The 24,975-nt window shown below is 42.2% G+C and overlaps 1 protein-coding gene across 2 annotated transcripts in view; it reads left to right on the forward strand.

Annotated features, from left to right (window-relative positions):
• The first annotated feature begins 4,596 nt into the window (after positions 1-4,596).
• nrbp2b (nuclear receptor binding protein 2b) overlaps positions 4,597-24,975 on the forward strand; it is a 45,545-nt gene continuing 25,166 nt past the window's right edge. Inside the window, exon 1 of one of the 2 annotated variants that reach the window (XM_085762731.1) lies at positions 4,597-5,533. In XM_085762731.1, coding sequence (XP_085618857.1) covers positions 5,414-5,533 — 120 coding nt within the window. In that variant the 5' untranslated portion in view covers positions 4,597-5,413. The remainder of the gene's footprint in view (positions 5,534-24,975) is intronic. The other variant, XM_085762730.1, reaches the window with a different exon arrangement.

The raw sequence follows: 24,975 nt of genomic DNA on the forward strand, positions 1-24,975 counted from the left end.
TCTCAGTTATTGTCTCAGTGTCTCCACAAGTTATTTGTCCCTCCCTGTATAAACAGACAAAAACCTCCAAATCAAATATGATTGGTATTGTGTTCCAGTCTGATTAATTAAACAAACAATGTCACAACTCCTAGGCTCAAAGCTCTGAGAAGATTACACAGACTCTTTTCACAGGGACGATATATTTAGAACAGATTTTCACACTTCGAGCCCAAGCTGTGGATGTAGAAAGAGCGCACACTAGTTGTTTTGACGCTCATCGTCATTATAATGGAGGCGCTGTCCCTCCCCTTGTTATTGCTGCCATTTCTGAAACAACCATTTTGTGCCCTAGATGTCTAGACAGCACCATTGTCTGCTCCACTCTGCTCCTTGTGCCAGGAGTAAATCTCATTAACAGTGAGTGGGATTGGCAGGACACTCACGGGCTCTGCGTGAGCACTGCATGCTAAAAATAGAGAAAGGTTGTGATTACTATATAAATCTGTGATTACAACTGAACCAGTGTAAATTGATGCCATTTCCACTGAGGTGCTGATAGTGAGGCTCATAAGATAAAGCATACTTATCATAGTGAAGGCATATTTTCCATGTCAGACGAGCCGTGACATGCAAATACTATGACGTAAATCCACTTCACGATGCAAATTATGCACCAACACAGTGATTAGTTATCACAGCTTTTTTTTGCTCTAGATGTGTTTTAATGCAGAACCACTAGATGGCAAACTAGGTTTGTACATTTCCATGAAGTAATCAAAACCTCTACTTGAGGCTTACAAATACATAAGTACCGTATTCTCTCTTGAATGGGCTCAAAATGATTCAGGCTGTGGGGCTACGGTGCTGGTGCACAGTTTTACCTTTTGAAGGCCGGGTGGTGGTTTGAGTTTTGGAGAGAAATACATCTTTAAATCAGTGTCGTCAGCTGTGATTCTTCCCACTGGGTTAAGGGTTTGTCTGTCCGTCAGTAGCAGACTGAGAGATTTAACAGACTGTCAGGGACTATAACTCTTTAGTCTGCAGATAAAATAACAAAGCATGGATAAACAATGACAAGCTAAAGTCTTTTGAATTAAAGACACATGCACTATCATCAGAGCAGTGCCTCCCAGGGTTTAGTGTCCATTTCGCTGGCACAGACACTGCTGCATGGAGAGGCCTAAATCTTTGGAGGCCTTGGGAGATTATTATGAGCTGTTTAAATGTATGTAGCTTAGGTTTGCACAGAATTTATCTTTTTCATTACATTTCTGTGTCACTGTCTGTACTTTTACCCGCTTGCTTTCCTCTATTAGCTTGTGTGTTATCCTACTGCAGACTTGTATTCACTGTGGCTCACTGCCAAGCTCTAAAGACCTTCATGGTGGGTGATGAATCTGGAGGTTTTAATTGTAGCTTGCCAACCGCGCTTTCTGCTCAACATGTTTTCTTATTAAGCAACTGAAGATATTGGTGCTTTACTGACAAAGATTTTGCCAAAGCAAAATCCAGTTGGTGAAGCCTCTACTTCTCTGTTAAGGTTTTTTTCCACCACTGAAGCTCTGAATGATGCTCCAAACAGACCCACAGCAGACCACAACCCCTCCTTATTAAGCTACAAAGAGCCCTTTCGCCTTTAATGAATACATAAAACAGCCAGGCCTTCTGGTGCCCGGTTCTGGTCTAGGTTCTGGTTTTAGGATAGTGACTGTTGCAGTGTTGTGGGTCTGAATCCAGAGCTTGTCTGTTTGGCTTGGGTTCATGCTGTGATAAATAACACACACTAAACACAACTATCCAAATATCCTCAGAACAGAAAAGAAAGAAACAACCCATGGGACCTGGTTATGCACAGACAAAAAAACATGGTGAGAAGGTGACAGGTAGATTATGACACATGGATTAGTGAATGGACCTACAGGGCCCAGGCCTGGGGGCCGTGAGACCAGAGCCTTTTTATGAAATGGTGGTTAAAGCAGAAGTAAGTGGTCCGGTCGTTTTCGCTAATGCTGCGTTCCAGGCAGGCTTTTGAAATCGTAAATTACAGCTTCAAGTCACAACTTACGACTTTGTAGCGTTCCAGGCAAGCCACTCGTGTTTTTCCGACCAGTTTTACCGGTGAAAGTCACTATAACGGCCACTCGTAACTTCCGACCGGTGAACTCGTACCAGATCGAACTGGTACGACTTCACGGTCGGAAAAATACGAGTTTCCTTGAACGCACCATAACAGTCCTCGTCCCTACGTCGCCACATTCACGGCGTCCCTTGGCTGCACACACAGCCCTGCATGCCGTTCTCTCTCCTCATTGGATAAAAACTGTAGGATACGATAAATGTTTTCTCCTCGGCTCAGAGCAGAGCAGAGTGACTGACAGACCCGTGTTTCAGTCCAAACACTCTATGTAAGTGATTGCTGTCGGAAGATATAACTATTTAAGACTTATATTAACACAAATATATCACTTACTTCTGCTTTAACATTTTATTGTTGAAAAATCAATCAAACAACCACAAATAGTCACAAAATGACAACGAGACAAAACAAAATCACAATAATGAGAGGGGAAATGACCACAGAGAAAGGCAAAGTCAACACAATATTGCACAAAAAACACGACATAAACTCAGGATTTTAACTGCTTGTGACTGACGGAGGCTGTGTAAACTTCTAGCTGGTAGTGAATTATGTAAAGAGTACGAATGAGCAAAATGTAAGAATCTAAGAGGATGGACCAGTCATAAAGCAGAGTGTAGGTTGGTTTGTGATATGTACAACAGATCCTAAAAGGAGTGGTATATTTTAAAGGCACAGACTTAAAAAGAAAATAAATATCTACTATATTTTTTTATAGGATTTATTGTGATTTTTTTTTTTCAAATGTTCTGATTGGCAGAGGGTTTCACATGTATTCACATGTGTTTTCTCAAGTTTCAGTTCATTGAGCTGTTGGAGATAAATGTCGTGTGATTCAGTTATTTTGTGCCAGGTGCATTTACATAACTTCATGAGCTAAAATTTCGTATGCAAGCTGGTTCCTATTAAACTTTTGAGCTGAATGAGCCGGTGCGGTGCCAGGTCCAACAGATGTAGCTTCAGGCTCAGGAGGTCTGTCCTCCCATCCCCACTCCTCAACCAATAAGAACATTTGTTTATGTAGCACATTTCAGAAATGCAAAAACACAGTTACAAAGTGTTTGACGCGTTAGGACACGATGAGATACCGATGGAACAGCCCCCTCTGCCAAGTGAGGAATGAGGTGGAGGATTGTGCTGGAAGACATGTCAGTTGGCTTCACTGCAGGATGGGCTGGGATGGGGGGAGATTTCTTATTTATCATTATGGAGAGAAAAAAGGAAGATGGTGAAATCCTCCTCTAAATTAAGAACCTTTAGTTAGAAGTGGAAAATATGGCCTTTAGTGTGTTTCTTATAGATGATGTCAGTCGTTTATCGGACAGGCAGGGCAATGATCACACCCTGTATAAAGTTTTTTATTGTAACTGAAGCACACACTACATTTTGTTTTACATTGTTGCATACAATGGTATTTTACCCACTTTTTTGGAGCTCAATGGTTGTTCTGTATCAGTTTCGGTAATTCACTTTATGAAGAAAATATCAAAACAGTGAGCATTTCAATTAAATGTAAATTGTATTAACTGCAACATATTCAACAGTGAATAATTTTTTTACAGAATATGGACATTCATTTGTATTATTTTATTAAAGCAGAAGTAAGCGGAATGTTTGTGTTAATATAAGTCTTAAATAGTTCTATCTTCCGACAGCAATCACTTATATAGAGTGTTTGGTCTGCTGTAAGCCGAGGAGAAAACTTCTTGTATACTTCCTTGTATCCTACAACCTTTATCCAATGAGGAGAGAGAACGGCATGAAGGGCTGTGTGTGCAGCCAAGGGATGCGCGTGAATGTGGTGATGTAGGGACGAGGACCAATAGATCCATGACGAGGGCGGGGACTGCTAACTCAAGAAGTTAGCCAAAACGACCGGATCGCTTACTTCTGCTTTAATATTCAATGAATTTTCATCTTTAGAGCCAGCTTAGTTATTCTAAGTCCGTGATAGAATCCTAATCAACTTACTTTTATCAGCTTGTTTTACATTCAATCTTCCTTATGATCCTTTCTTGTTCTTTTCTTCTTCGGTGCTGCCTCCTGCCTTGTGCTTTTTATATTTTCATCCTTTGCCGACTAATTCAGCAGTGCAGAGGCAGACCTGGACCACACTGATATGCATCATCAACCTATGACTTATACTCTTCAGAGGCATGTCTGTTTTTCTTGATGATTTGTGTAACAGTGATTGATATAAAAAAAATAAATGAATAAAAACTTTACTTGCACATTCGGCTGCACCAAAAAAAGAAAACAACTGTTGTTATTTTATTTTCTAACCTCCCTCGCGGTGCCACCCTAGGCGACCGCCTGTCGCCCTATAAGCCACAGACTTGCCCCCTGAGACGGACTAGTGGAGCAGGAGGTTACATGGCTTCTGCACGGCGTTGTCATCTCAGAGTGGGCGTGGCCTGTGGTGGGCGAGTGGGAGGGGGCAATAACATCACCTAATGGGACCAGCGATCCCTGGCGGCGCCCCTGCTTACCATATTGACTGATGATACAAACGTGCGCCGGCGCAACTCAATCCCCCAGTCTGCCCGCCGCCCGCCGCCCCACCAGTCTGTCCTAACAAACAACCTCTGCGCGTATACTGGAGACATTACGGTATCGTTTTTCCCCATCGCTCTGCGCACCGTGCCTGGCCGGAGCCCACGGCTTCAGATCCAGCCAACACCGACAATGACGCGTGTGGACGGCGGTCGAAAAAGCAACTCTCCTGCGTAAAGAAAAAAAGAAAAAAAGAAAACCACAGGCGATATCCGAGGCAGGCGATGAGCGCACCGGACCCCTCGCTGCTCTGAGCGGCTGGAGAGATAAGCAGAGGAGGGAAAGAAAAAAACATTTCGCAACCCTATTTTGCATGCAGCCTACAGGGCGCATGAAGTCTGGGATATCATTTCCACCCTGTCCAGTTCTTGTAGCGTCCTCGCTGTGTGCACACCTCTAGTTTTTCTCTCTATGTGAAGATCTGAGGAGGATTTCAGTGACTGAGAGGCGGCTGCTGCATCAAGCCTTCTCTGCAACATGTTTTGAGCGCCAAGGGTGCTGCGAGCGGCTGGTGTGTCGTCTGGAGGTGTGTGTGTGTGAGGGAGACAGAGAGTGTGTGTGAGTGTGTTTAGAGGGGGGGTGTTTCTTCACTGCGCAGACAAGCGGCGGACCGTCTCTGCGCTACCGCTCCGTCTGTCTGGTCTCCTACTAAGAACAAGACACGCCGGACAGGAGGAGGAGGAGAGGTGGAGGGAGGTGGAGGAAGTCTTGGCTGGGAATCGAGTGATATACGGCGGTAAGATGACGATGTCCGTCCCGGAGAGGAAATCAGGATCGGAGGGGAAGGAGGAGGAGAGCGAGGATGAGAGTGAGATCCTGGAGGAGAGCCCGTGCGGCCGCTGGCAGAAACGGAAAGAGCAGGTTGGTCGGTGTGTGTGTGTGTGTGTCTGCGTGTGTGTGTGTGCGTGCGTGTGTGTGTATTTTCAATCAAGCAATACATCAATTAAGTTGTCCACCCAGATCCCACAGGGCAGCCTCATGTTATGTAATGCTTGAACCAGACCGATGTATAGCCTATTATTGCCTGACTGAGGTTTTGCACCATCCCACCGTCAGTGACATACAGTACCCGCTGATCTGCTTAGCCCACATCAAATCTATTTCAGTGGGTGACAGGAATAGTTGTGTTGTTGTTGTTTCACCCAGGATTTGTGTCTGGATCCACTTCTCTCACCCCCCCTGTGCTGTTGTTTTCTCTCTGACCCTGCACTTTGTGATACTCCACATAATAGCTTTAAAACCAAGAAGTGATGTAGCCTAATGTTTTATGATTAAAATCATTCAGCTGTAGGAGAAGAATCAGTAATGTCAAATTGGGTGAGAGGCAGTTGGTTATATAGAAATGAAAAAGTCAAAAAGTTAATTTTCCTTATTGCTGAAATGATTGCTCAGCTAATTAATTAATTCATCTACAGAAATGTAATTGGCTGCTGTTTTGATTATCAGTTAATTATATGTCACTTTTCAGACTGAAATGTCAAACTACTTTATCATGAGGTTTCTGGCTCTGCCTTGCGTGTACCAGTTTAATTGTGAAGCTTTCTAATTATCTATCAGCCAACCTGAAACTGGAAATTGTTGTTAACTTCAGTGATTTATGTGTTTTCTGTTTATTAATTAACAGATTTATTCAGCTTTTTATTTTCATGTGGTAGATGAATATGTGCCAGAAGGCTTTCTAACATACACAACATGCTGCACCCTCTTATGTTGTTGCATCATCTGTGAAGTTCTCCAGAGCAGATTGAAAACCCGGGGAGGGGGTTGGTTTACAGGGAGGGAACGTACAGTGTATGTCACCGGGCTGTTTGGAGGTTGTGATCGTGTAATTTGTTTTTTGCCGCTCTTGTGCAAACACGTCTGTCACACACTGGTGGTTTAGTGACTGTGTGTGTGAGCTGCACCAGGACTTGTGTGTGTCCATGTGAGGGTCAGCAGCAGAAGCGGTTGGATTGTCCAGACAACACAACACAACACATCAGCCGCATGACAAAAATGAAGAATAACCCAGTGGCCTTGTGGGATGCTTCCTCTCCCATAAATAATCCTGTGTTTGTTTCATGTCAACGTCAAAGCTATAAAACAGCACAGTAGCATTTCTACTTGGCAACAGCAGTTTCAATTGGACTGAAGCTCAGCCATTAGCCTAATTTGATTTAAGTTGTTTTCAGGAGAACCCCCCCCCACACACACACACACACACACACACACACTCCCAAGAAGTTCAGTTGCTATCACACAGAAGAAACCGACGTCTCGGTGTCTCAGCGTTGTGAAGCAGCGGGTGTCGCCTCCACTTACAGCTCCAGATAAGGTGGAGAGTTTAAGCTGAAGGTTATCTCTTGTGCGCACACAACATCTTTACCACACAGCGACCACCTGACCTTGTGTGTCGGGAAGAACACACACACACGCACACACACATAGACAGACAGACAGACACCACCCAGCCCTGGTGTTTTTCCACTCATTGATTACCCATCTGTGAGTTCTCTGGGCTGCCACTGTCACGTCCCCATTAACCCCCCCACTCATCACTGAAAGCATCAGTCAGACAGGCAAAAAAAAAATCCATATTAGAGTATTACCAGCAATAATTCTCTTTTATCAGTATGTTGTATGAAGACGTATGTTTTACTCTCACACAGAAAATTAAAGTAATTTACTTCATTTTACACCAGTTTGCTTGGAAATTGTAATATTGTGCTTGTATTGTATTGTAATTGATTATCTGTACATTTGCTATCATTTTGGCTTCATGAATGATTTCAAATGATCACAATTTTTTACCCTTGAACTTTAATCAGTTTAACTTTGAGTCTTTCTGAATGTTTGTAGAAGATCCATCCACTCAAAAATAATATGCCAAGCTATCACCAAGAAAAGCAGGAAATTCTCACAACTAAGAAGCAACAATGAGGAAACCTTTGGATTTATTTTATTTGAAAACTAAGTCAAATGATTGATGAATGATCCATATTAGACTCATCAGTCAGTCAACTGAGCAATTATTCTCTAAAACATTAAAACCAGTAGATCATCACATCTGAGAAACAGGGAATATCAATATGATTGTTGATTAATTTTTATATTCATTGTTTATTTATTTTATTTATTTATTAGTTTATTTCATAGGGACAGTGCACCACTAATCAACAGAGTTAAAAGAAAAACTGTAAGTGGGCCAGAGTTAGCCAACAAGGCTAGTTTTCGTCCGTTGTCCCTGGCCAGATGCCCTGGCCAACCTAAAAGCCAAAAAAAAAGGGGCAACAGTTAAGAAAAATTGACAAATTTGACAAATAATGTTTGACTGATCACTGATGATGGATCAATCAATGATCTTAGGCCACTGGAAGTTGACACAGATTGTCACCCAGGTCTACAGCCTGATAATGTGATTTGAACTACACTCATAAGTCCAAATGAAGTGGAATAGCGAAGTGTCTCAGTGTTTCACTTCAACACACACCCTGACATGCAGTGTAGATAATATAATATATGCAAACACATGCGTTTCCTTGCCTCCCTGCCTGCTTTTCTTCTGCCTCTGCCCAGCAGGCCTGGGCGTGTCTGAGCAGCAGGAGGTTTGAAATTCACATGAATACTATGAGTAAATAAGTCAGTGGGTGAAAGTTGAGAATACATGCTGCTGTATCTGTTATTGGGCTCCGCCATTAAAATAAACACGGACACATGCAGTCACATGGTCAGCACATGGTATTGTTGCCTTGCATGCCTGTTTTCTCAGCAGACGCACAGGCAGGACACGCTTCAGATTTTCAAAGTGGAAGAATGTGTTGCCTTCTATTGCCGCCGTTTCCCTCTGGACTCAACACACGGAGCATTGATTTTTCTCGAGCCCTGCCGCTGTGATCGGAAAGCGACACTGAGCTGTGAGCTGTAGCGTGTGACAGCTGCTGGTGAGAGTCGCTCTCATTTTGTTCCAGTTGATGTTTGGGAGAAAATGCTCCTCACCCCAGCACAGGCACATGACACACACACACACACTGGCCTAGCTGAAGTCAGTCAGTCAGTTAACTCATTTTCTGACCAGAAACAAATACATGAAAATTGGCTATCATTTGTTGCATAACAACCCTGCTGCCTGAGGACATTTCTTGAAAGTTGGCACAAACATTCACTTGGACTCGGGATGAGTTGATTAGATTTTGGTGGTCAAAGGTCAAAGATCAAGACCACAGTGACCTCAGAAAACATAATTAGAGCTGTTGTGAGCATAACATCTCTTGAACTCCTCAAGAAAAAAAAAGAGACTGATGTGTTGATTTGTATTTGGTTTGTAGTCCTTTACTGATCAATTGATTGGTTTATTTGTAACTGTATTCTTAATGAGTCAAGAGTCCATAAACATCTTAGTACAAATGTTTACCTGGACTCAAGGATGACCTGATGAGATGTTGGTGGTTAAAGGTCAACATCCTGTCACCGAGCAAAACATGTTTGAAGCCATAACTCTAGAATTCACACAGCAATTAGGACAAACCTTCACACAAATGGTTAATATTTTAAACGCAGATGTGACAGACTGGAGGCATACTACTGTGAAGTGGTAATTCTAGTTAATGATGTGAGTTCTGCACGTCCGCAGCAACATGAATCATACAGTATATTTACTTTCCAGAGTGGGAACAGTCAAATTAACACGGGACGTTTTACCAAGGTAATATAATGACTCACAAAATGTTACTGTCGAGGCATGAATCTGACAGAACCTGACCTTTCCTGTTGATCTGGTTGTTGGAGAATGAATTGATCTTCCTAAGCTTTGTGTGAGGGAACAACACAGAATGTATAGAGACCAGAGAGTGGATGATGCTCTAAAGCAGAGATATGACAGCTCACAGAGGTGGCGCTTTGAAAACTGATAACCGCAATATGCAACAAATTTCACAAAACAATAAAACAAACTGACATGGTAGCCTACACATATTTTTATGTTCAATGGGACTTATACTTTCCAAAGATTCCATTATCGCCAATGCCCATTGTAAATATACAATGATAAATTCAGAGATGCTCCTTATATTATACCCAGAACCTGGAATCACCCTCCTGCTGTCCTCCTGGGTCTAGGAAGGAAGGAAGGAAGGACAAAGGGAAGGAAGGAAGGAAGGAAGGAAGGAAGGAAGGAAGGAAGGAAGGAAGGAAGGAAGGACAAAGGGAAGGAAGGAAGGAAGGACGAAGGGAAAGAAAGAAGGAAGGAAGGCAGGAAGGACGAAGGGAAAGAAGGAAGAAAGGACTAAGGGAACGATGGGAGGATATAAGGAAGGGAAAAAGGAAGGAAAGATAGATGGAGGGAGGGAACAGATTGGGTCAAAAAAGAAGGAAGGAAGGACGAAGGGAAGGAAAGAAAGATGGAGGGAGGGAACAGACCAGGTCAACTGGATCAAAAGAGGAAGGAAGAAGAAGCAAGGGAAAAAGGATTGTGGAAAGAAGGAAGGGAGAAAGGAAGGATGGAGGAAGTGAACAGATTGGGTCAATTTGACCCAGAAGGACAACAGGAGGGTTAAAGTCTTTCCATTGATAATAGTCTGTACATCCATGGTTAGATTGTGATCAGAAACTGCTGCTGGCTTCTTCTGTAGACTTTTAATACTGCTATATTTCTTTAAACAAATTTGGAAGCGCAAAAATGGGGCTCGCAGGTTATTATCCCACAGCGAACGGACTCCATGGCAACGTTTCACTGTCTGTCTGGCTGAGAGCTCAGAGCGGTGGGAGGTGGGTTCACCAGAGACAGAGTCCACCTGACCTGTCACACTGAGCTTGTTTTATTACAGTCCAGCTTGGACAGAAGATTATCACCGGCCCCCCGTGATCTTAGCTCGATAATACAGCGGGCCAAAGCTCCTGAAGTGGACGCACACCCAGCAGCGCTCTGCGGTGCGCCAGAACTGCTCGGGACTCATTCCGTTAATTGCTCCTTCTTCTATTTCCAGGCTCCGTCTTCCATCTGCTCGCACAGAGGGATGAGAAAGAGGCAGAAGACTGCATTCATTCACTGTGGTGTTAACTCACAGATGAATATGTGAGGTCAAATTCGATGGGCAGATGCTGTTTTCTGCATCGCCATGTTAACCAAAATTTCACGCCTGTGTCAGTGCTCACATGAGCTTGAGTTCACTGAAGGCAGTGGCACAGGTGCAGCGACTGGAGGTGGAGAAAACCTCCATATTCATTTATTGGCTTAGTTTACTGCTAAATATTTACTTTGTTCATGCATCATGCATCACTGCATCATGACTGAATAACATTAAGCTGCTTTCGTTTCTGGCTCCTGGTATTGTGCAGTTTTGCTCACAGTCACAGTGTCGTGGCTTACTGTGACACAACGTTAACACATCTTATTACTTCTATATAGTAGGAAGTGAAATTGATAACAACAGCATTATTGTTCATTATGTTATTATCTGATAATATTCTGGTTTCCTTATCTCTTGATCAATTTAATTAGCTGATTATGGCCAAAACCAAAAGCGTCGCACTAGCATGTTGGCTTTTTTCCACTTTAAAATGATCAAATATGGAATGTAAAGATTTTTTGTTTGCAGTGATCATCTTTGTTTCAAGCATGTAGCCGATCTCTGCTATAAAATGTAAAATCTATATTCAAAATCATATTTAAAAAATCATTTTATTTGAGTGTTTTTTAAGGATAAAGTTCTATAACTTCATGCATCAGAAATTTCGATTCTACAATATGCAGCCCTGGTTATGCTGATGCAGGAGTCACTTGATGCAATAATCTAACAAGCTACTATCTCTCCCATAACAAGTGTGTTTTGCACTTCGCATACAGTAAATGCAGTATAGGTAGGCGCTGTCATGTCTATAGTAAGAAAGTAATAAAATTACAATGAGCCACAGCAATAGAGTACAGTTACCAAAAGGTCAAATGTGTTTTTTGCTTTGATATGGTGTTCATGACCTGTTAAATGACCTTTGAAACAAAAACCTTAATTTTACTAATCAAAGGTCTAAACCCACAGATATTCAAAATACAGCTTTATGTATGAGCTTGAAAATAGAGAATATTTTTGTAATTCCCCTACCTGTAGTAGTAATTTTCCTATGCAGTGTTGTGTGTGTGATATATCAGCAGCCAGTGACACTCGGTAGGATAATTTTAGTCAAATGAAGGGCGACCAAATGTCATTGCTTTACGCTTGTGATGTATGTGGAGCAGTAAACCTGCAGCAGCATTCAGATATTTTCTGTGAGGTTGTAAAGCCAGAGCCATTAAACAGAGAAAATGGGCCCAAAGAGCATTGGCCCTCATAAGCTCGTATCAGGCTGTGACTTGGAGTGAGCGCTGCCTGTCCTCAGGGGATTCTCCTAATGACTTACACTCCATAATAATCCAGCAGCGGAGGCATGCTCGCTGGTTTGACAGCTGCCCTATGAGGAATGACATCCACTCAGATTTCCCTAGAGGGGAAACAAGGAGCAGGGACAGTCAGCCTTGATCCACCTGTTAACACGGTCGCTCTGCCAACGGCAGCCCACTCGGCCTGTTGCTTAGGGATTAAAGGTTTACTAGGAAACCTATTCACACCCTTTAATTCCTAGAATACAAAAATAATGATTTGTGCCGATGGCTACTTTGATACTCGACTGTTTTTAGCCACGCCAGAGGCACAAACCTAAGGAAGGTAATTTCAGTCTGTGTGTTGGTTGGCTGGCCCACAACTAGGTTCAGACTAAAATATCTTAGCAACTGTTGGATGGACTGATGATGACATTGATCGTTGCCAGAGGGTGAATCTTAATGACTGTGGGGATCTTCTGACTTTTCATCCAGTAGTTCAGGTTTAGGGTTAGAGATTTCCATGTAATTCAGGAGGGTTTTCCCATTGAAATGTGTCAACGAACTGGATTGACATGCAATTTCATCCACTCATTCAAGTTCCCTATGAGATGAACTCAGTGTGCGAAATACCCATCAATATTCGGGGGGGTCCCTAACTCGCGATTGTTGTGCAATACCGTTATTTTTTTTTCTTTTTATAAAGTAGGACTATAACATTACAATAAGCCAAGAAAATTAGCCTATAGCCTAAAAAGGAGAGGCAAAGTTGTGCATTACAATGCAGAAAGTAATTGACGATAAATAGACGATAATTCAAATAAATAAAAGGACAAAAAGAAATTGGCACCCACACTGGCGCACTTTGAACAATGAATAAATGCCCAGGTATAGGAGACTGGTCGCGCGATCAGGGCAAAGCAGAAACGAATAGACAATAAATAAAATACAAACAATTAAAATGAATGAAAGACACCAAACTCGTGCACTCGAATAACAACCAACTGTATAAATCTGGAGATCGGAGACTGACGTTGACAATATATGTGCACGAGACCGAGATACCGTAGGTCAGCCTGCAACTATGACCGATCATGTAGCCTTTATCTAACCCATCCATCTGAGCAAATACGTTTAAACACAGCATTGAACACATCCACAAATCACATTCGTATAACGGGCCATCAGAAAAATTGAAAAAGCACAGACAAATAGCTCACAACAGGCGCCTGGCAAACAACACCACTGGGGGTTCAGGCCATAGTATGCTGAAGCAGGGGGTTTACAATGCTGCTATTCAGACATGCCGCTATTTCGACATTGACTTCTAATTGTCGGAATAGCGGCATTACAACATTATTTTTTAAAGCATCCCACTATTCCCGACATTTTTTTTTTTCATTGTCGGAGTAGCGGCACTTTACTATTTTTTCAAAACATTCCGCTTTTCCGACATTGATTGATTACGTTATAGTCAGTGTCCTTCTGATTTATTTTTTATTTTTTTACATCTGAGGCACTGTTTTCTCATACACAAATACATAGGCCTATTAGAGAAGAAAAAACAAACCCTCCAAGTTTAAAAACACACAGCACACAGCAAGCGCACATTGCTGCTCTGCAGCTACTGGAGACTGTCTATTATTCCTGTCACACCATGAGTTTAAATCCTGCTGCTTTACATCGTTTTAACATAGGTAAAAGAAGAAAAAAAGATTTGTCTGGAATAAAGGGGCAAGATTACATAAGATTATTCTTGTTTTTCTGCTCCCTTTTGTTGCGATTTGGGAGGTTTTTGCCTGATTTATTGCCCGAATTGCCATGTATCTAGCTTTCTCTCCCCTCTCCTCTCCGCCCGTTGTCTCGTTGTCACTTTGTGTCCGCTCCACAGAGCGCACATGGCTAATTAATTATGCAACGTGCTGACCATATGGTATCTAGGCCAATTTTCCGGGACGGAGTGTGTTCTACGTGCGCAAACCTGCCACCATTCTTGGATCCAGTTATCAAAAGTTGAGGTGCAGAGTTGTGCACGCACAGTTTGATTGATCTGAAAAAGGTGTAAAATATTTTGGCTGTCCTTTTCACCGTAGGCCTAAGCAAAAAAATTTAGTAGCAGCAGTTTTACACTGCTTACTTACAGTTTTGATAAAATAAGGCCCAGCCACTAAGCCCCAGAGCCCAGACGCTCACAGCTGCAGCTCCGCGCGGGGGGACTTCATCCCGCGGAGCTGTCAGTGAGGTGCTGAAGGTGACTAGGTTTAACTTGACAAACAAACTGCAGCATAGTTCTGTTTGTTTATCATGTGTGTCAGTTTTGTTTGTGACTTGAGATTAACTTGAGTTTGTTTGAGATTAAGAACATCACTCCCTCATTCAAACCAGTGATAGACATCTGAAAAGAAAGAGAGAGAGAGAGACGCGCCTTGGGTAATCGCTGCTGTAAAAAAATAAAAATAAAATAAAAATAAAAAAGGTCGTGTCGGAATAGCGTGTATCAAAAAGTGTCTGACTACCGGCATGTCTAGATAGAGGGATGTTCGTAATAGCGGGAATGTCTAAACATAGGTGACATGTCGGAATAGCGGATGTCTGAATAGTGACATGTCGGAATAGGTAGCGTGATGTCCTGAATAGGCGGTGCGGACCCCCTGATGGGTTTGAGCTAGCCTCTTACCTTAAGTTATTTTCCTGCCTTAATGTCAAGCCAAGGTTGCGGTATTTCCATTACCCCCCACCTGCTTAGGTGTAAAAAAAAAAAAAAAAAAAAAGAAAGAAAAAAGAAAAGCGCCAATCACCAGTGCTTAGCAAGCAGGGGCTCGGCTACTTCTTCAGAGCACTCGGCCTCAACTTCACTTTCTTCGGCAGAGGGGGGAGAGGAACCGGGCATCCTCTGTTCTGATTAGCGAGTGGGCTCGACTAAACCTGCGCTGGGCTGGCGCACATGGCTAATTTGCATAATGCGCAGGTGACATGGTTCAGCTTAATGTTAAACGAATAAATGTTTTGGAAATTTTATGATACTGGACAATGGTGATCTTAAACAACATTTAATTGACCACAATTCAATTATTGTATTATATTATATTATTATTTTTTTGACAAAGATGAGACCCCCCTCAGATTTTGCTTTTGAGTCTTTCAGGGGGTCTCAAGGGTTAATCGGGGGGGTCCGACCCCCCCAAACCCCCCGTATTTCGCACTATGATGAACTGTAACCCTGAATATACCTGACTCACCTGACCTGTGTAAACATGAATTTAGCTCAGTATACAGAAGTGGATGCATCTGCATGTGTGCAGTAGCTAGTACAGTACGGTCTTTCATTTAATCTGCAGGAACGGTTTCAATAAAGGTTACTAAACGTTGACTATGCGGAAATAACAGAAGACCCTGCGGCTCCACCACTGTTGACACAGCACCTGATTTAATTGTATGTTTTAATGACACTGTAATTTACCTTCCCCTGTGCTGTGCCTTACTGTGTTTTACAGCTCGGGTGTCTTTGACCCAGACTGTCAGACTAAATTAGAGATGCAGTGTTTCTGAGCTGTGCATTTTAACAGCTGTTGCCATTAAAGTTTCACTACACCTCTCAGCCGGGCGGGTGGGGTGTAGTGGGGGGGGGGAGGGGGCGGGGGGGGGCAGAGGGAGTGTTTAACTTTGAAATTGCAAAGTAATATTGCACATTGACATGAGCTAATTACTGTATTTTCTGCCCTTTTAAATACACCAAGAGCAGAAATACTGGTTTTAATACACAGGGCAAGAGCTGAACGCTTACTGGTGTTTACATGCTGCTGTTTCACAGGCATGGAGCGGAGACATGTTTTAATATAAAACAGCAGGTAGCAGTAAGCTACTTGTGTAGCACCTGTGTGACGGTTTTAGGTAGGTTCACCCTCAGGTCAGCATCCACATAGGGAAGCTGTAAAGTGCAGCCTGCAAACAGCTTGATGATACGCTGTTATCATCAGCTTGTAATATTTAGTCTGTTTGTGTTAAATTGATTTGAGGGTTCATGTTGGCAGCGGAGGAGGAAGAGGAGGGGTAGTCCAAGAGACCCTTAAGGAAACCTGGGGCTGTCTCTTTTTCAATGTGTCAGTGCTGGCCATGTAGCTACACATTTAAAGTAGAGATTAGCCTAATATGTCCCCAAAGATTAGTATTCATTACCTCAACAGTTAAGACTTTCAATTTAGTCATTTGTTTCCCTCCTTGTCCTTGTAATACTCATTTGTTCCCTCAGACAACACCCACGTCATAGGGCTATTGGTAAAAAAATCATGGCAAAATAAATGTCATATCAAAAAAAACAAACAGCTCTCACTTGTACATCACCTGCAGAACGTTCTTACATGCATATCAAAGAAAAACAAAAGACCTCTAATCCATAACACTTCCCCCTTATCTGGCCTAGCCACCACACCCCACATGAGAGTCAAACTGGTTTCAAAATGGCTCCAAAAAAATCCACACTGCTTAGGCCTACATGTTGAATTTAGGAAGTTTAGGTTATTGACCGTTGTTTTTTAGGTATATTTTTGCACTGTTTCTAGTTATTGTCCATATCTGCTTACACACAGCTAAATATTTGAAATGAGCTATTTTTGCTGTAGCTAGTGTTAAGTAGCATTATTATTAGCTAGCTGTTTAGGCTAGCTTATTTAGCAGTCTAGAAGAAAAGTACAGGTTTAGCATCACACATTAGTCCATTACTCTCAAAGAACTGTCTCCAGCTGTGAAAAATGTGTGTTAAGTTTTAGTTTCTATCATATTCTATCTATTTTCATTGGTCTCCAAATCATTGTTTGCTACAAATGTGTCTTCAGGTGGATTTTAGATAAGAAGAAAAATATAGAGAACCATATTTATAACCGCAGGTGAAGCCATGCAGCCTTTATAATTGCTTGATTGTTTTTTTAAGCTAAATTGGCTGCCAATAGAAAAAATATATCTACGCCTTCCTTCTGTGATTGAAGAAGAAGAATTCTCATGAGTCTCCGTTTCCCTTGTTTCTGTAGGGACATTTGTGAAAAATTCACAGGTAAACACTTAGTTGGGCCCAGAGTATGCAGTTGTAAATGTTCTTACACTGCTTTGTGTAGCTGTTGGTGCTTCCTCCGGCTAAGAATAAGTCCTGTTACGACCCATTTAATGACACTCATGTCCCTCCGAGCTGTGAGCGGTGTGTGCGAACGGTGGCGCCGAGCTGCAAATTACAGAACAGTCTGGTGGTTAGTCTTATCATGTGCCATCATGATCATGCTTCTTGACCTTTCATACCTGTATTTTGGCCTCAGCTATGTTGGGTCATGTGATCTTTGAAATGAGGATACCTGTCAGCAGACTGTGAAATGTGAGCTAGTTGGGCCAGTGAGCCTCTGGGGGTCGGCTCAATCAGATCTGATGGGATCTATAGTGGTGACTGTCAGCGTTTTCCCACTCCAGCTGTGTGAAACGGAGCTACCCTGGACACCTACTGCACAGTCTGACGGGAAAGCTGGCATTAAAAGGAATCCTCTAGGAATGGGCTGACGTGTCTGCAGGCTTTCACAGGAACTGTCATAGTAGTTCAACATCACATCCATAGCCTCTGAGGAAAGTCTCATAGCCCATACTCAAGCATACTCCACAGACAGATTTTTGAACGACCTTAGTTTCCGCCCGAGAGTCATCTTTTGGCAATGCTGTGATGGGAAATTAGTGTTTAAAAATATGGGCATATCTGTAGAACAAATTAAATATTTCATACTTCTTGCATTGCTGACTTGATGAGCAGAGAGGCCATCTGGTGATTTATCACACTGTACCACAAGTCCATTAACAGTTTCATTTGGATTTTCATAATTCTAACTGTATAATCCCCATCATTATTCATCTCTTCTCGTTATCAGTGCCTGTTCAATGCGGTTGAGGCCTGCTTTTCTGTCTCTGTTTGCAGAAAATTCAATGAAATGCGTCTGAAGCAAAAAAGCTCCTCTAAAATCTCAGAAATACAGGGTCCAACTAAGATGCTGCACTTTATATTTTATTCAAGATTGGTTGATTTTGATTGACAATAAAAGCCCAATGTCATGTCAAGATTAATTTTTCAGAACAGCAAAAACGGAGTTCATGTCACAAAATTAGATGAAAATTGTAACGAAAGATTTGTTTCTAAATGTCACACTTAAAGAATTGGGTTTTCAAACTGTCAACTCCTTAGTGGAGAGAAAGAACTGTCCCTGTCAGGTGAATAAGCAGTAGTTTAATCAGGCTTTGTATGAACAAATACATACTAGTGTTGATGCGAAATTGTTGGATGTCAAACTGTAAGGACGAACCTTTTTTTTAGGTTGAAAGAAAGGCTCAAATTATTTGCAATACCATCTAAAAAGCTATAGCATACAACAATGGCCAAGAGAATCAGCTTTCTCTGATCTTTAAACCGCAAGTAGATTTCAGAAGGACAACAATCACCAGATTGCTTCACAGAGGAGGTTACACTGGATTCAAGATCAGTCACGTCAAGTGTTACTCAGCGTCTGGAGATGGTTGCACTCTTGTCCTCTTCTAATTGGTCAAGTCTAGAAAAATGTTGAAGTGATGGCAGTGGTGTTATTTTGGCTGGGTTTTTGAGAATACAAATTTAAAAGCAAAAACTCTGCATTGAAAACTGAGAGCCGCATAGAGGGTGAAAGCCTAAGGGCAGAGCGAGGCAAGCGGAGCGAGCGATGGATGAAAAAGCTGTGTGTTGTTTTAAAGTGTAAAAATACTGCGTTTTTGGATTATGAATCATAGCAGGGACTAGAAGACTGAGTATTTCCAGCCTTAGGTTCAGATCATTCTGTTTTTAATCGCTCTTTTCCGCAAATTGTATCCAACTGGAATACACTGTCACTATAGTGCCTTTGCTTTATATACACACCCATCCACTACTGTCTCTGCCAACTTATCACTTATCAAAAGATGCATCTTCACTTCTCCAGTGCTGCTGTTTGATCATCAGCTGATATACATTTGCTGTCAAAGCTTCATGCACTGCCGCAGCCAAGGGGAGCACACACAGCACAACTTAAAACAGCTCTTCTGACATCTGTGACTGAGATGAAGCCTGGTTTCAACTATAGACTTGATAAACATGTGTACTCTATATCTTCTATGTTTCCAACTAATCTGAATTTCAATACAATCCAAAAAACAGATTTATTATGAGGAAATTATGAGGAAATTAGGTGGTGTGTGTGGTCGACCACAGTGGACATGATTCATTATGTACTCAACCTTAAAAAATATATATAGATAATATATATAAAGTGCAGGCGGAAGTGTGGAGTTGCCATGTACACATTCAGAGCTTTGCAAATAGTCTTGTGACCATGATACACACAGATACTCAGTTATAATAATAGTCTCAGACACTGGTTAGTTCCTGTAATGTAATGTGAAGCCCTTAATCATCATTGTATCCTCCCACTGTCTGCACTAAGTCCTTCCTGGTTCCCATAACTTCTGAGGACTATAAAATCGTTACAGGTGCTGTAATAGCATTGCTAGGCCAAGGTCCTCCACCTCCTAACAGCTACTCTACCCATTATGTGTAACTCCTATCAAAGAACGCATGTGAATATTAGTCATTTAAACATTACGCAAACCCAGCTGAGCAGCGCTGTGCAATCCAAAGAAATACTAACTCCTCTGTTTTAATTATCAATAAAAAAAAGATAATCATACTGCATGTGACACATACACACACACCTTTACAGCTTCAAAGGGAGCTTGCTTCACTTTGTTGATCAGCTGATATGAAGAGTGAGTGTGCAGCTACATAGTGTTGATTCATTCCTTTGCACTTCAACATCAAACGCCTTTATCTTGACCTTTGAAACCAAATATGCCTATCTTTGTGTGTGTGTCTCTGTGTGTCAAATATGCACAATAAAAAGGATGAATGAGTGTTGTGGAAGAACAGTGCACACACAATCATGGGTCATATGAAGTGAATGTGAAGCACTGCCAAGACCTTGACATTTATTTGCCATAAAGGTTGTTTGTGCATCATGTTTTGCAACTGCCCTTATTCTCAATCTTGCAAAGTCTATCTGTAATTTTATTTTTGAATCAAGATTCATTTGACTTGATTTGTTTCACATGCGAAAGCATCTTGCCAAAGACGCTGCGCTGGTATCTCTGCGTCTATCTTTCATTTGCTCTTTTTCATTTCGCCTCTGAATCAGAGACTGGATGAGAAGATGCCTGCAGAAAACCTGGAAGTGTCTACAGTTGTTTCCAGACTTGAAAAGAAAAAGCCTCGCTCACAGCTCCGGTGAAAATCTGTCAATAATTGTGAGCTATTTCCCGGTGATGTTATGAGAATAAAAATACTCTATAAACTCAACAGGCATGCATGAAGTATACAAATCAAATTTTAGCTTCATGACCGTTCAGTCCCGTATTGTTGCTTTTCCCCCCCGAGTAGAAACAACATCCAGTGTGTTTTTCAACCTGAAATCCGACCTCCACTGCCTCGTAAATCTGCTGTCGTCCCTGTGTGGCGGATGCAACCTCATTTACTTTCCAAATTTGAATGTGTCTTGGTTGTTTATGCAGCTCGGGAGACTGAAAGTAAAGCAGGTTAGTCTGATGTGGGAGCCACAGTTGAATTAGAGCGGCATCGCAGCAGCCATCAGTCAGGGAGATGGCTGCTGAATTAAATATGGAGTCGGGGAATAAAAGCCCCCCAACCCTGCTACACAATGATCAGTGCTGAACCAATAAGTAGACAAAGGTCACATCCTCTGTTTTTCTTTTTAGGAATTAAAGGGATAGTTCAACATTTTGGCCCATTGCCAAAATCCTTATAGTCATAGCAGTAGGTTCGTTACCCTTAATTGTCGGTGCAAGATATTTTTAGAACGGCGGAGCAGAGCCGTGAGCTGCTCAGAGCTACGCTACGGAGGCTAATGGGATTTCTTGGTTTCCCTCATCAAACTCATCAAATACACAATCCAACAACTCCAAAACACTCTCATGGACAAGTTGTGACCTGCACATTCACCACGCTATGAGATAATAACACAACGTTACGAGACAGAGTTGTTTTAGAGGTAAATACAGAGACTGTTTGCCGAAAAACTGCCCCACAGGAACGTGCATCAGCGGTTTTGCATGAATTTACCTAGAAAACAACTCTGTCTGGTAACGTTGTGTTATTATCTCATAGCGTGGTGAATGTGCAGGTCACAACTTGTCCACCAGAGCGTTTTGGAGTTGTTGGATTGTGTATTTGATGAGTTTGATGAGGGAAACCAAGAAATCCCATTAGTCTCCGTAGCGTAGCTTTGAGCAGCTTGCGGCTTGCACGCACCGACAATTAAAGGTAACGAACCTACTCCTAAAACTATAGGGATTATGGCAATGGGCCAATTTGCCAAAATGTTTAACTATCCCTTTAAGTGTTTTTGATAGACAGGTAACATTTTATATCAATAGTAACTAACTTTGTGAACAATGAAATATGAAGAGCAGTCAAATGTCAATGTATAGGGGAGGGGAGTAATTGCTGCTCTAACCAATCAGATGTTAGGAATGTTTGTTGCATCTCAATAGGAACAGTTACCGTCTCACTGTTGTTGTTATTCCTGTAAATTGACTTACTAGAACCTGCACAGCTACAGTAACATCCATCCAACAGGTTCAGTTTGATTTATTTCAGTGAGCACAACAATAGACGAGACTTTTAGAGTTCAGATTTGATCATATGGGACAGTTTAAGATGCAACATTCAGAAGATTTTATACATTTTTCTGCTCCATAGGCTGGTTATTTATTGAACCTTGCACTGTGATCAGACAATCAAATATGTGCAAGCAAATCCTCCTGGTAGATTCTGTTGTCATCTCTCTGCTGTTTTACTACCTGATCGTCAGCCTGATAACATTCAACGTTGTGAAATCCTGTCCTGGAGTCTTCATGTACAGCTGTGTCGTGTTTAGCCTTCTAAAAAGCTGTCAAGACTCATGCATCTGTTATACAAACTGCACTTCCTGGATCCTATTTCATCGTCTCACCGTTACCTACGGCAACCCCCCCCCCCCCCCACCACCATCATTAACGCAGCCTCCTGAGTTCTATTCACATGGGGCTGTTTGGAGCCTGTTTGTCAGCCCACAGTCTGTCACTCTGCTCATGACAACACGCTTTGTCTTTGCCCTCCATGTCTCTTGCAGAAAGCGTGGACAGGTAGATGAGGCTTAGAGAAACAGACGGTAACCCTCCCCCCCTGCCCCCCCTGGGTAGTTCTTTTCACAGACGCTTCTATTGAGCTTTGTCTGTAGCGTTACGTAACGGCAACGGGCACAAAACAGCAGCTCGCCGTCTCCGCGCCCCCTCTGCCAACAGGCTTTTGTTTGAACACGTGCTGAGGTGCCAGCTCAGGTTGACTCTCACTTTCTCCCACTTAATCCCCCTGGAATAGAAACACAGATCTCTTCTGCTCCGTCATCTTGTTCATATCTACTTTCCCTAAGCCCTTTTCTCTTTCTCCACACGGGGCCTTCTTAACAAGCTCAATTTCGGCCTCTCGACTAATTGACGCCTATAAACACAACAATAGCTGTGAGGGTGAAACTTCTGCTCAGCTGCATTCTCACACTTCTTCTTTAAGTGGTTTCTTCTGCTGGACAATGTTGTTTTGCCTCTAATGGGAGTGTTACAAGCTAATGATAGTCCCCACATGTGCGCGCAGCCGAGCGCACCGGTCCCGCGCCTCCAGCTCCAGCTTTTTTAACTGTTGCTGGCCAGCTACTGTGGCGACTAGTCAAAAAAGACTTTGGCGCACTTTGCCAAGCCTTTTGGAGTCTTCACCCTGAGTCACCTCTTTTTCTTACTGGAAAGCTGTGCTGCAGCAGCGGGGGTGCGGTCGCCTGAGCTCACATAACATATTGCTCTTCCGCTGGGTTTGTAGTAGCAATGAAGCAAGCAGTGTGTGTGGATTTACAAGCATGAATTGGGTAATCCAGTGGGCAGAAATTACCCCGCTTTATGGAGAACTTTAATACTCGGGCAGACCCTTGCCAGACCTTGTTAAGCTTCTCCAGGAACACAGTCAATTGCAAATGTTTTTAAAGAAGTGGGAAGCGGGCCAGTTTCAGGTCGAGGCAAACATATACAGCCTAGTCAGAACCGCCGCTGCTGCTATTCCAAGAACTGGGCTTCTCCCCTGAAAAACATTACCAACTCCAAAACACTCCCCATCCCTGTTTTGTAAACCTTCTCCTCTGTTCCTTCAGTGCCAGAGTTACAGATGTGTGAGTGAGTGTTGGAGTGAGTGAGTCTGTGGGTGAAACTAATAAGTGACTATAATCGAAATGGGGATCCAGCTTAGACCACGAAGCCTCAGCGAATCAGAGGCCCAGTCCCAGTGTCCAGACCCCGGCTCTGAAACCCTGGAAACCTTTAATTGACGTCATCAGGTGCCTCGGTGAAAGAAGGCGCCAGAACTCCAGATTCTCAATGAGGAATGAAATGAAACAGCACTTTCTGAAATCACAGGCATTGTGTGGCCTGTAAAGCACAAGGCTCAATTATATTGTGTAGTCAAACTGGGAGTTCTGTCTCAATCCCTGAACATGTAAATATAAATCATGTTGTTTGATAAAAAACAAACAACACACACTGTCTTTCAGACAAAAGGAAGTGCAGCTTTTGGAAGATTTTGGACTTCCCCTTTTTTTTTTTTCCTTCAACATTGGGAATTTCTGAAATGTGTGAAAAAGGTCATGGGTAATTCCCTCATGAAAAATCTGCAGCAGCACACACAATAGTGGAGAAGGTATTTAGCTTTTTGACAGAATGTACAAAAAATAGTGTAAAAAGTAACTATACCAATAAAGGTCCTGCATTCAAGATCTGATGCAAATAGTGTTTCTACATGAACTTTGAAGCATAATCATTTGTGATGTGAATAAGAGCAGTCTTGAGAGACCAGCTATGTTTGGTTGCTATACTTTGCTCACATATCTTGTATTGTCTGTGAGTGGAAAAGTACATAAATACAGTTATTTTTGTTTCAAAATCAGTTTTCATTTGTTTAGATGTCTGTTATATAATCCAAGTGTTTGTGAATGTACAGTGGAGCATTTAGCAGCTACAGTAACAAGGGAGTGGACCAAAACAAAACTACAAGAAAAGTAAATATTTGACTTAGGTTCAAGAAATGAATGCTGATATCTCTTTACTATGGGATGTGTCACTATTCAACCCTTTGCCACCATGTTTGCCAAAGTGCTCACAGCATGTGGCAGGTTTTCCTGTGTTTATATTTATGTATTTATACTTAGCTGTCTATATATAAAGCTACAATGCTCAGCAGGAGAAACTTAATCAGACCAAATCAGACCGATGTTTCCAATCATTATTTGTGCTGCAAAAGAAACTTTTTGGAAGTGAGTCAAAGTTAACTAAACCCTTGTGTCTCTTCATTTGTAGCTTTAAACCTGCGCAGGTCAGTATGTTGGACTTAATCTTTTCTCAATACTTCGTACAACTCCATCGGTTTCTCTGTGTCATGACCGTGGGCGTTGCTGTGCTGTCGTTTTGCACCGATGCAAAGCAGCAATAATTGTTAAATGTTATGATGTTCAGAATAGATTAGAATCCGTCCGCAAAGAGACACAAAGTGACTTCATAGGTAATGATATTTTTAAAAAATGGCCTTAGTTCCCATAGCCGTCATTTAGAACACTTTACCTGAATCAATGCAGCTACTTTCCACCACTAACCGCAGATGTATGTGAAGTATGCATAACAGGGCTTAAAATGTCTGCACGACAGCCCTTAATAACCTGCTGTTTTCACAGTGGGAAAACCTGGAGCCATCCTGGATTTGAGTCAGAGTCTGTGAGTCTACAAGTCTGTAGACTGGGACCAGGCCGGCATTTAAAGCACAACTTCCTGTTGGAGCCATTAGGTTAGAAAGGAGTCTTCACTGTGA

The sequence above is a fragment of the Trachurus japonicus genome, chromosome 20 (assembly GCF_045865225.1).
Source record: "Trachurus japonicus isolate A0001 chromosome 20, Traja_1.0".
In the NCBI taxonomy this organism is placed as follows: domain Eukaryota; kingdom Metazoa; phylum Chordata; class Actinopteri; order Carangiformes; family Carangidae; genus Trachurus; species Trachurus japonicus.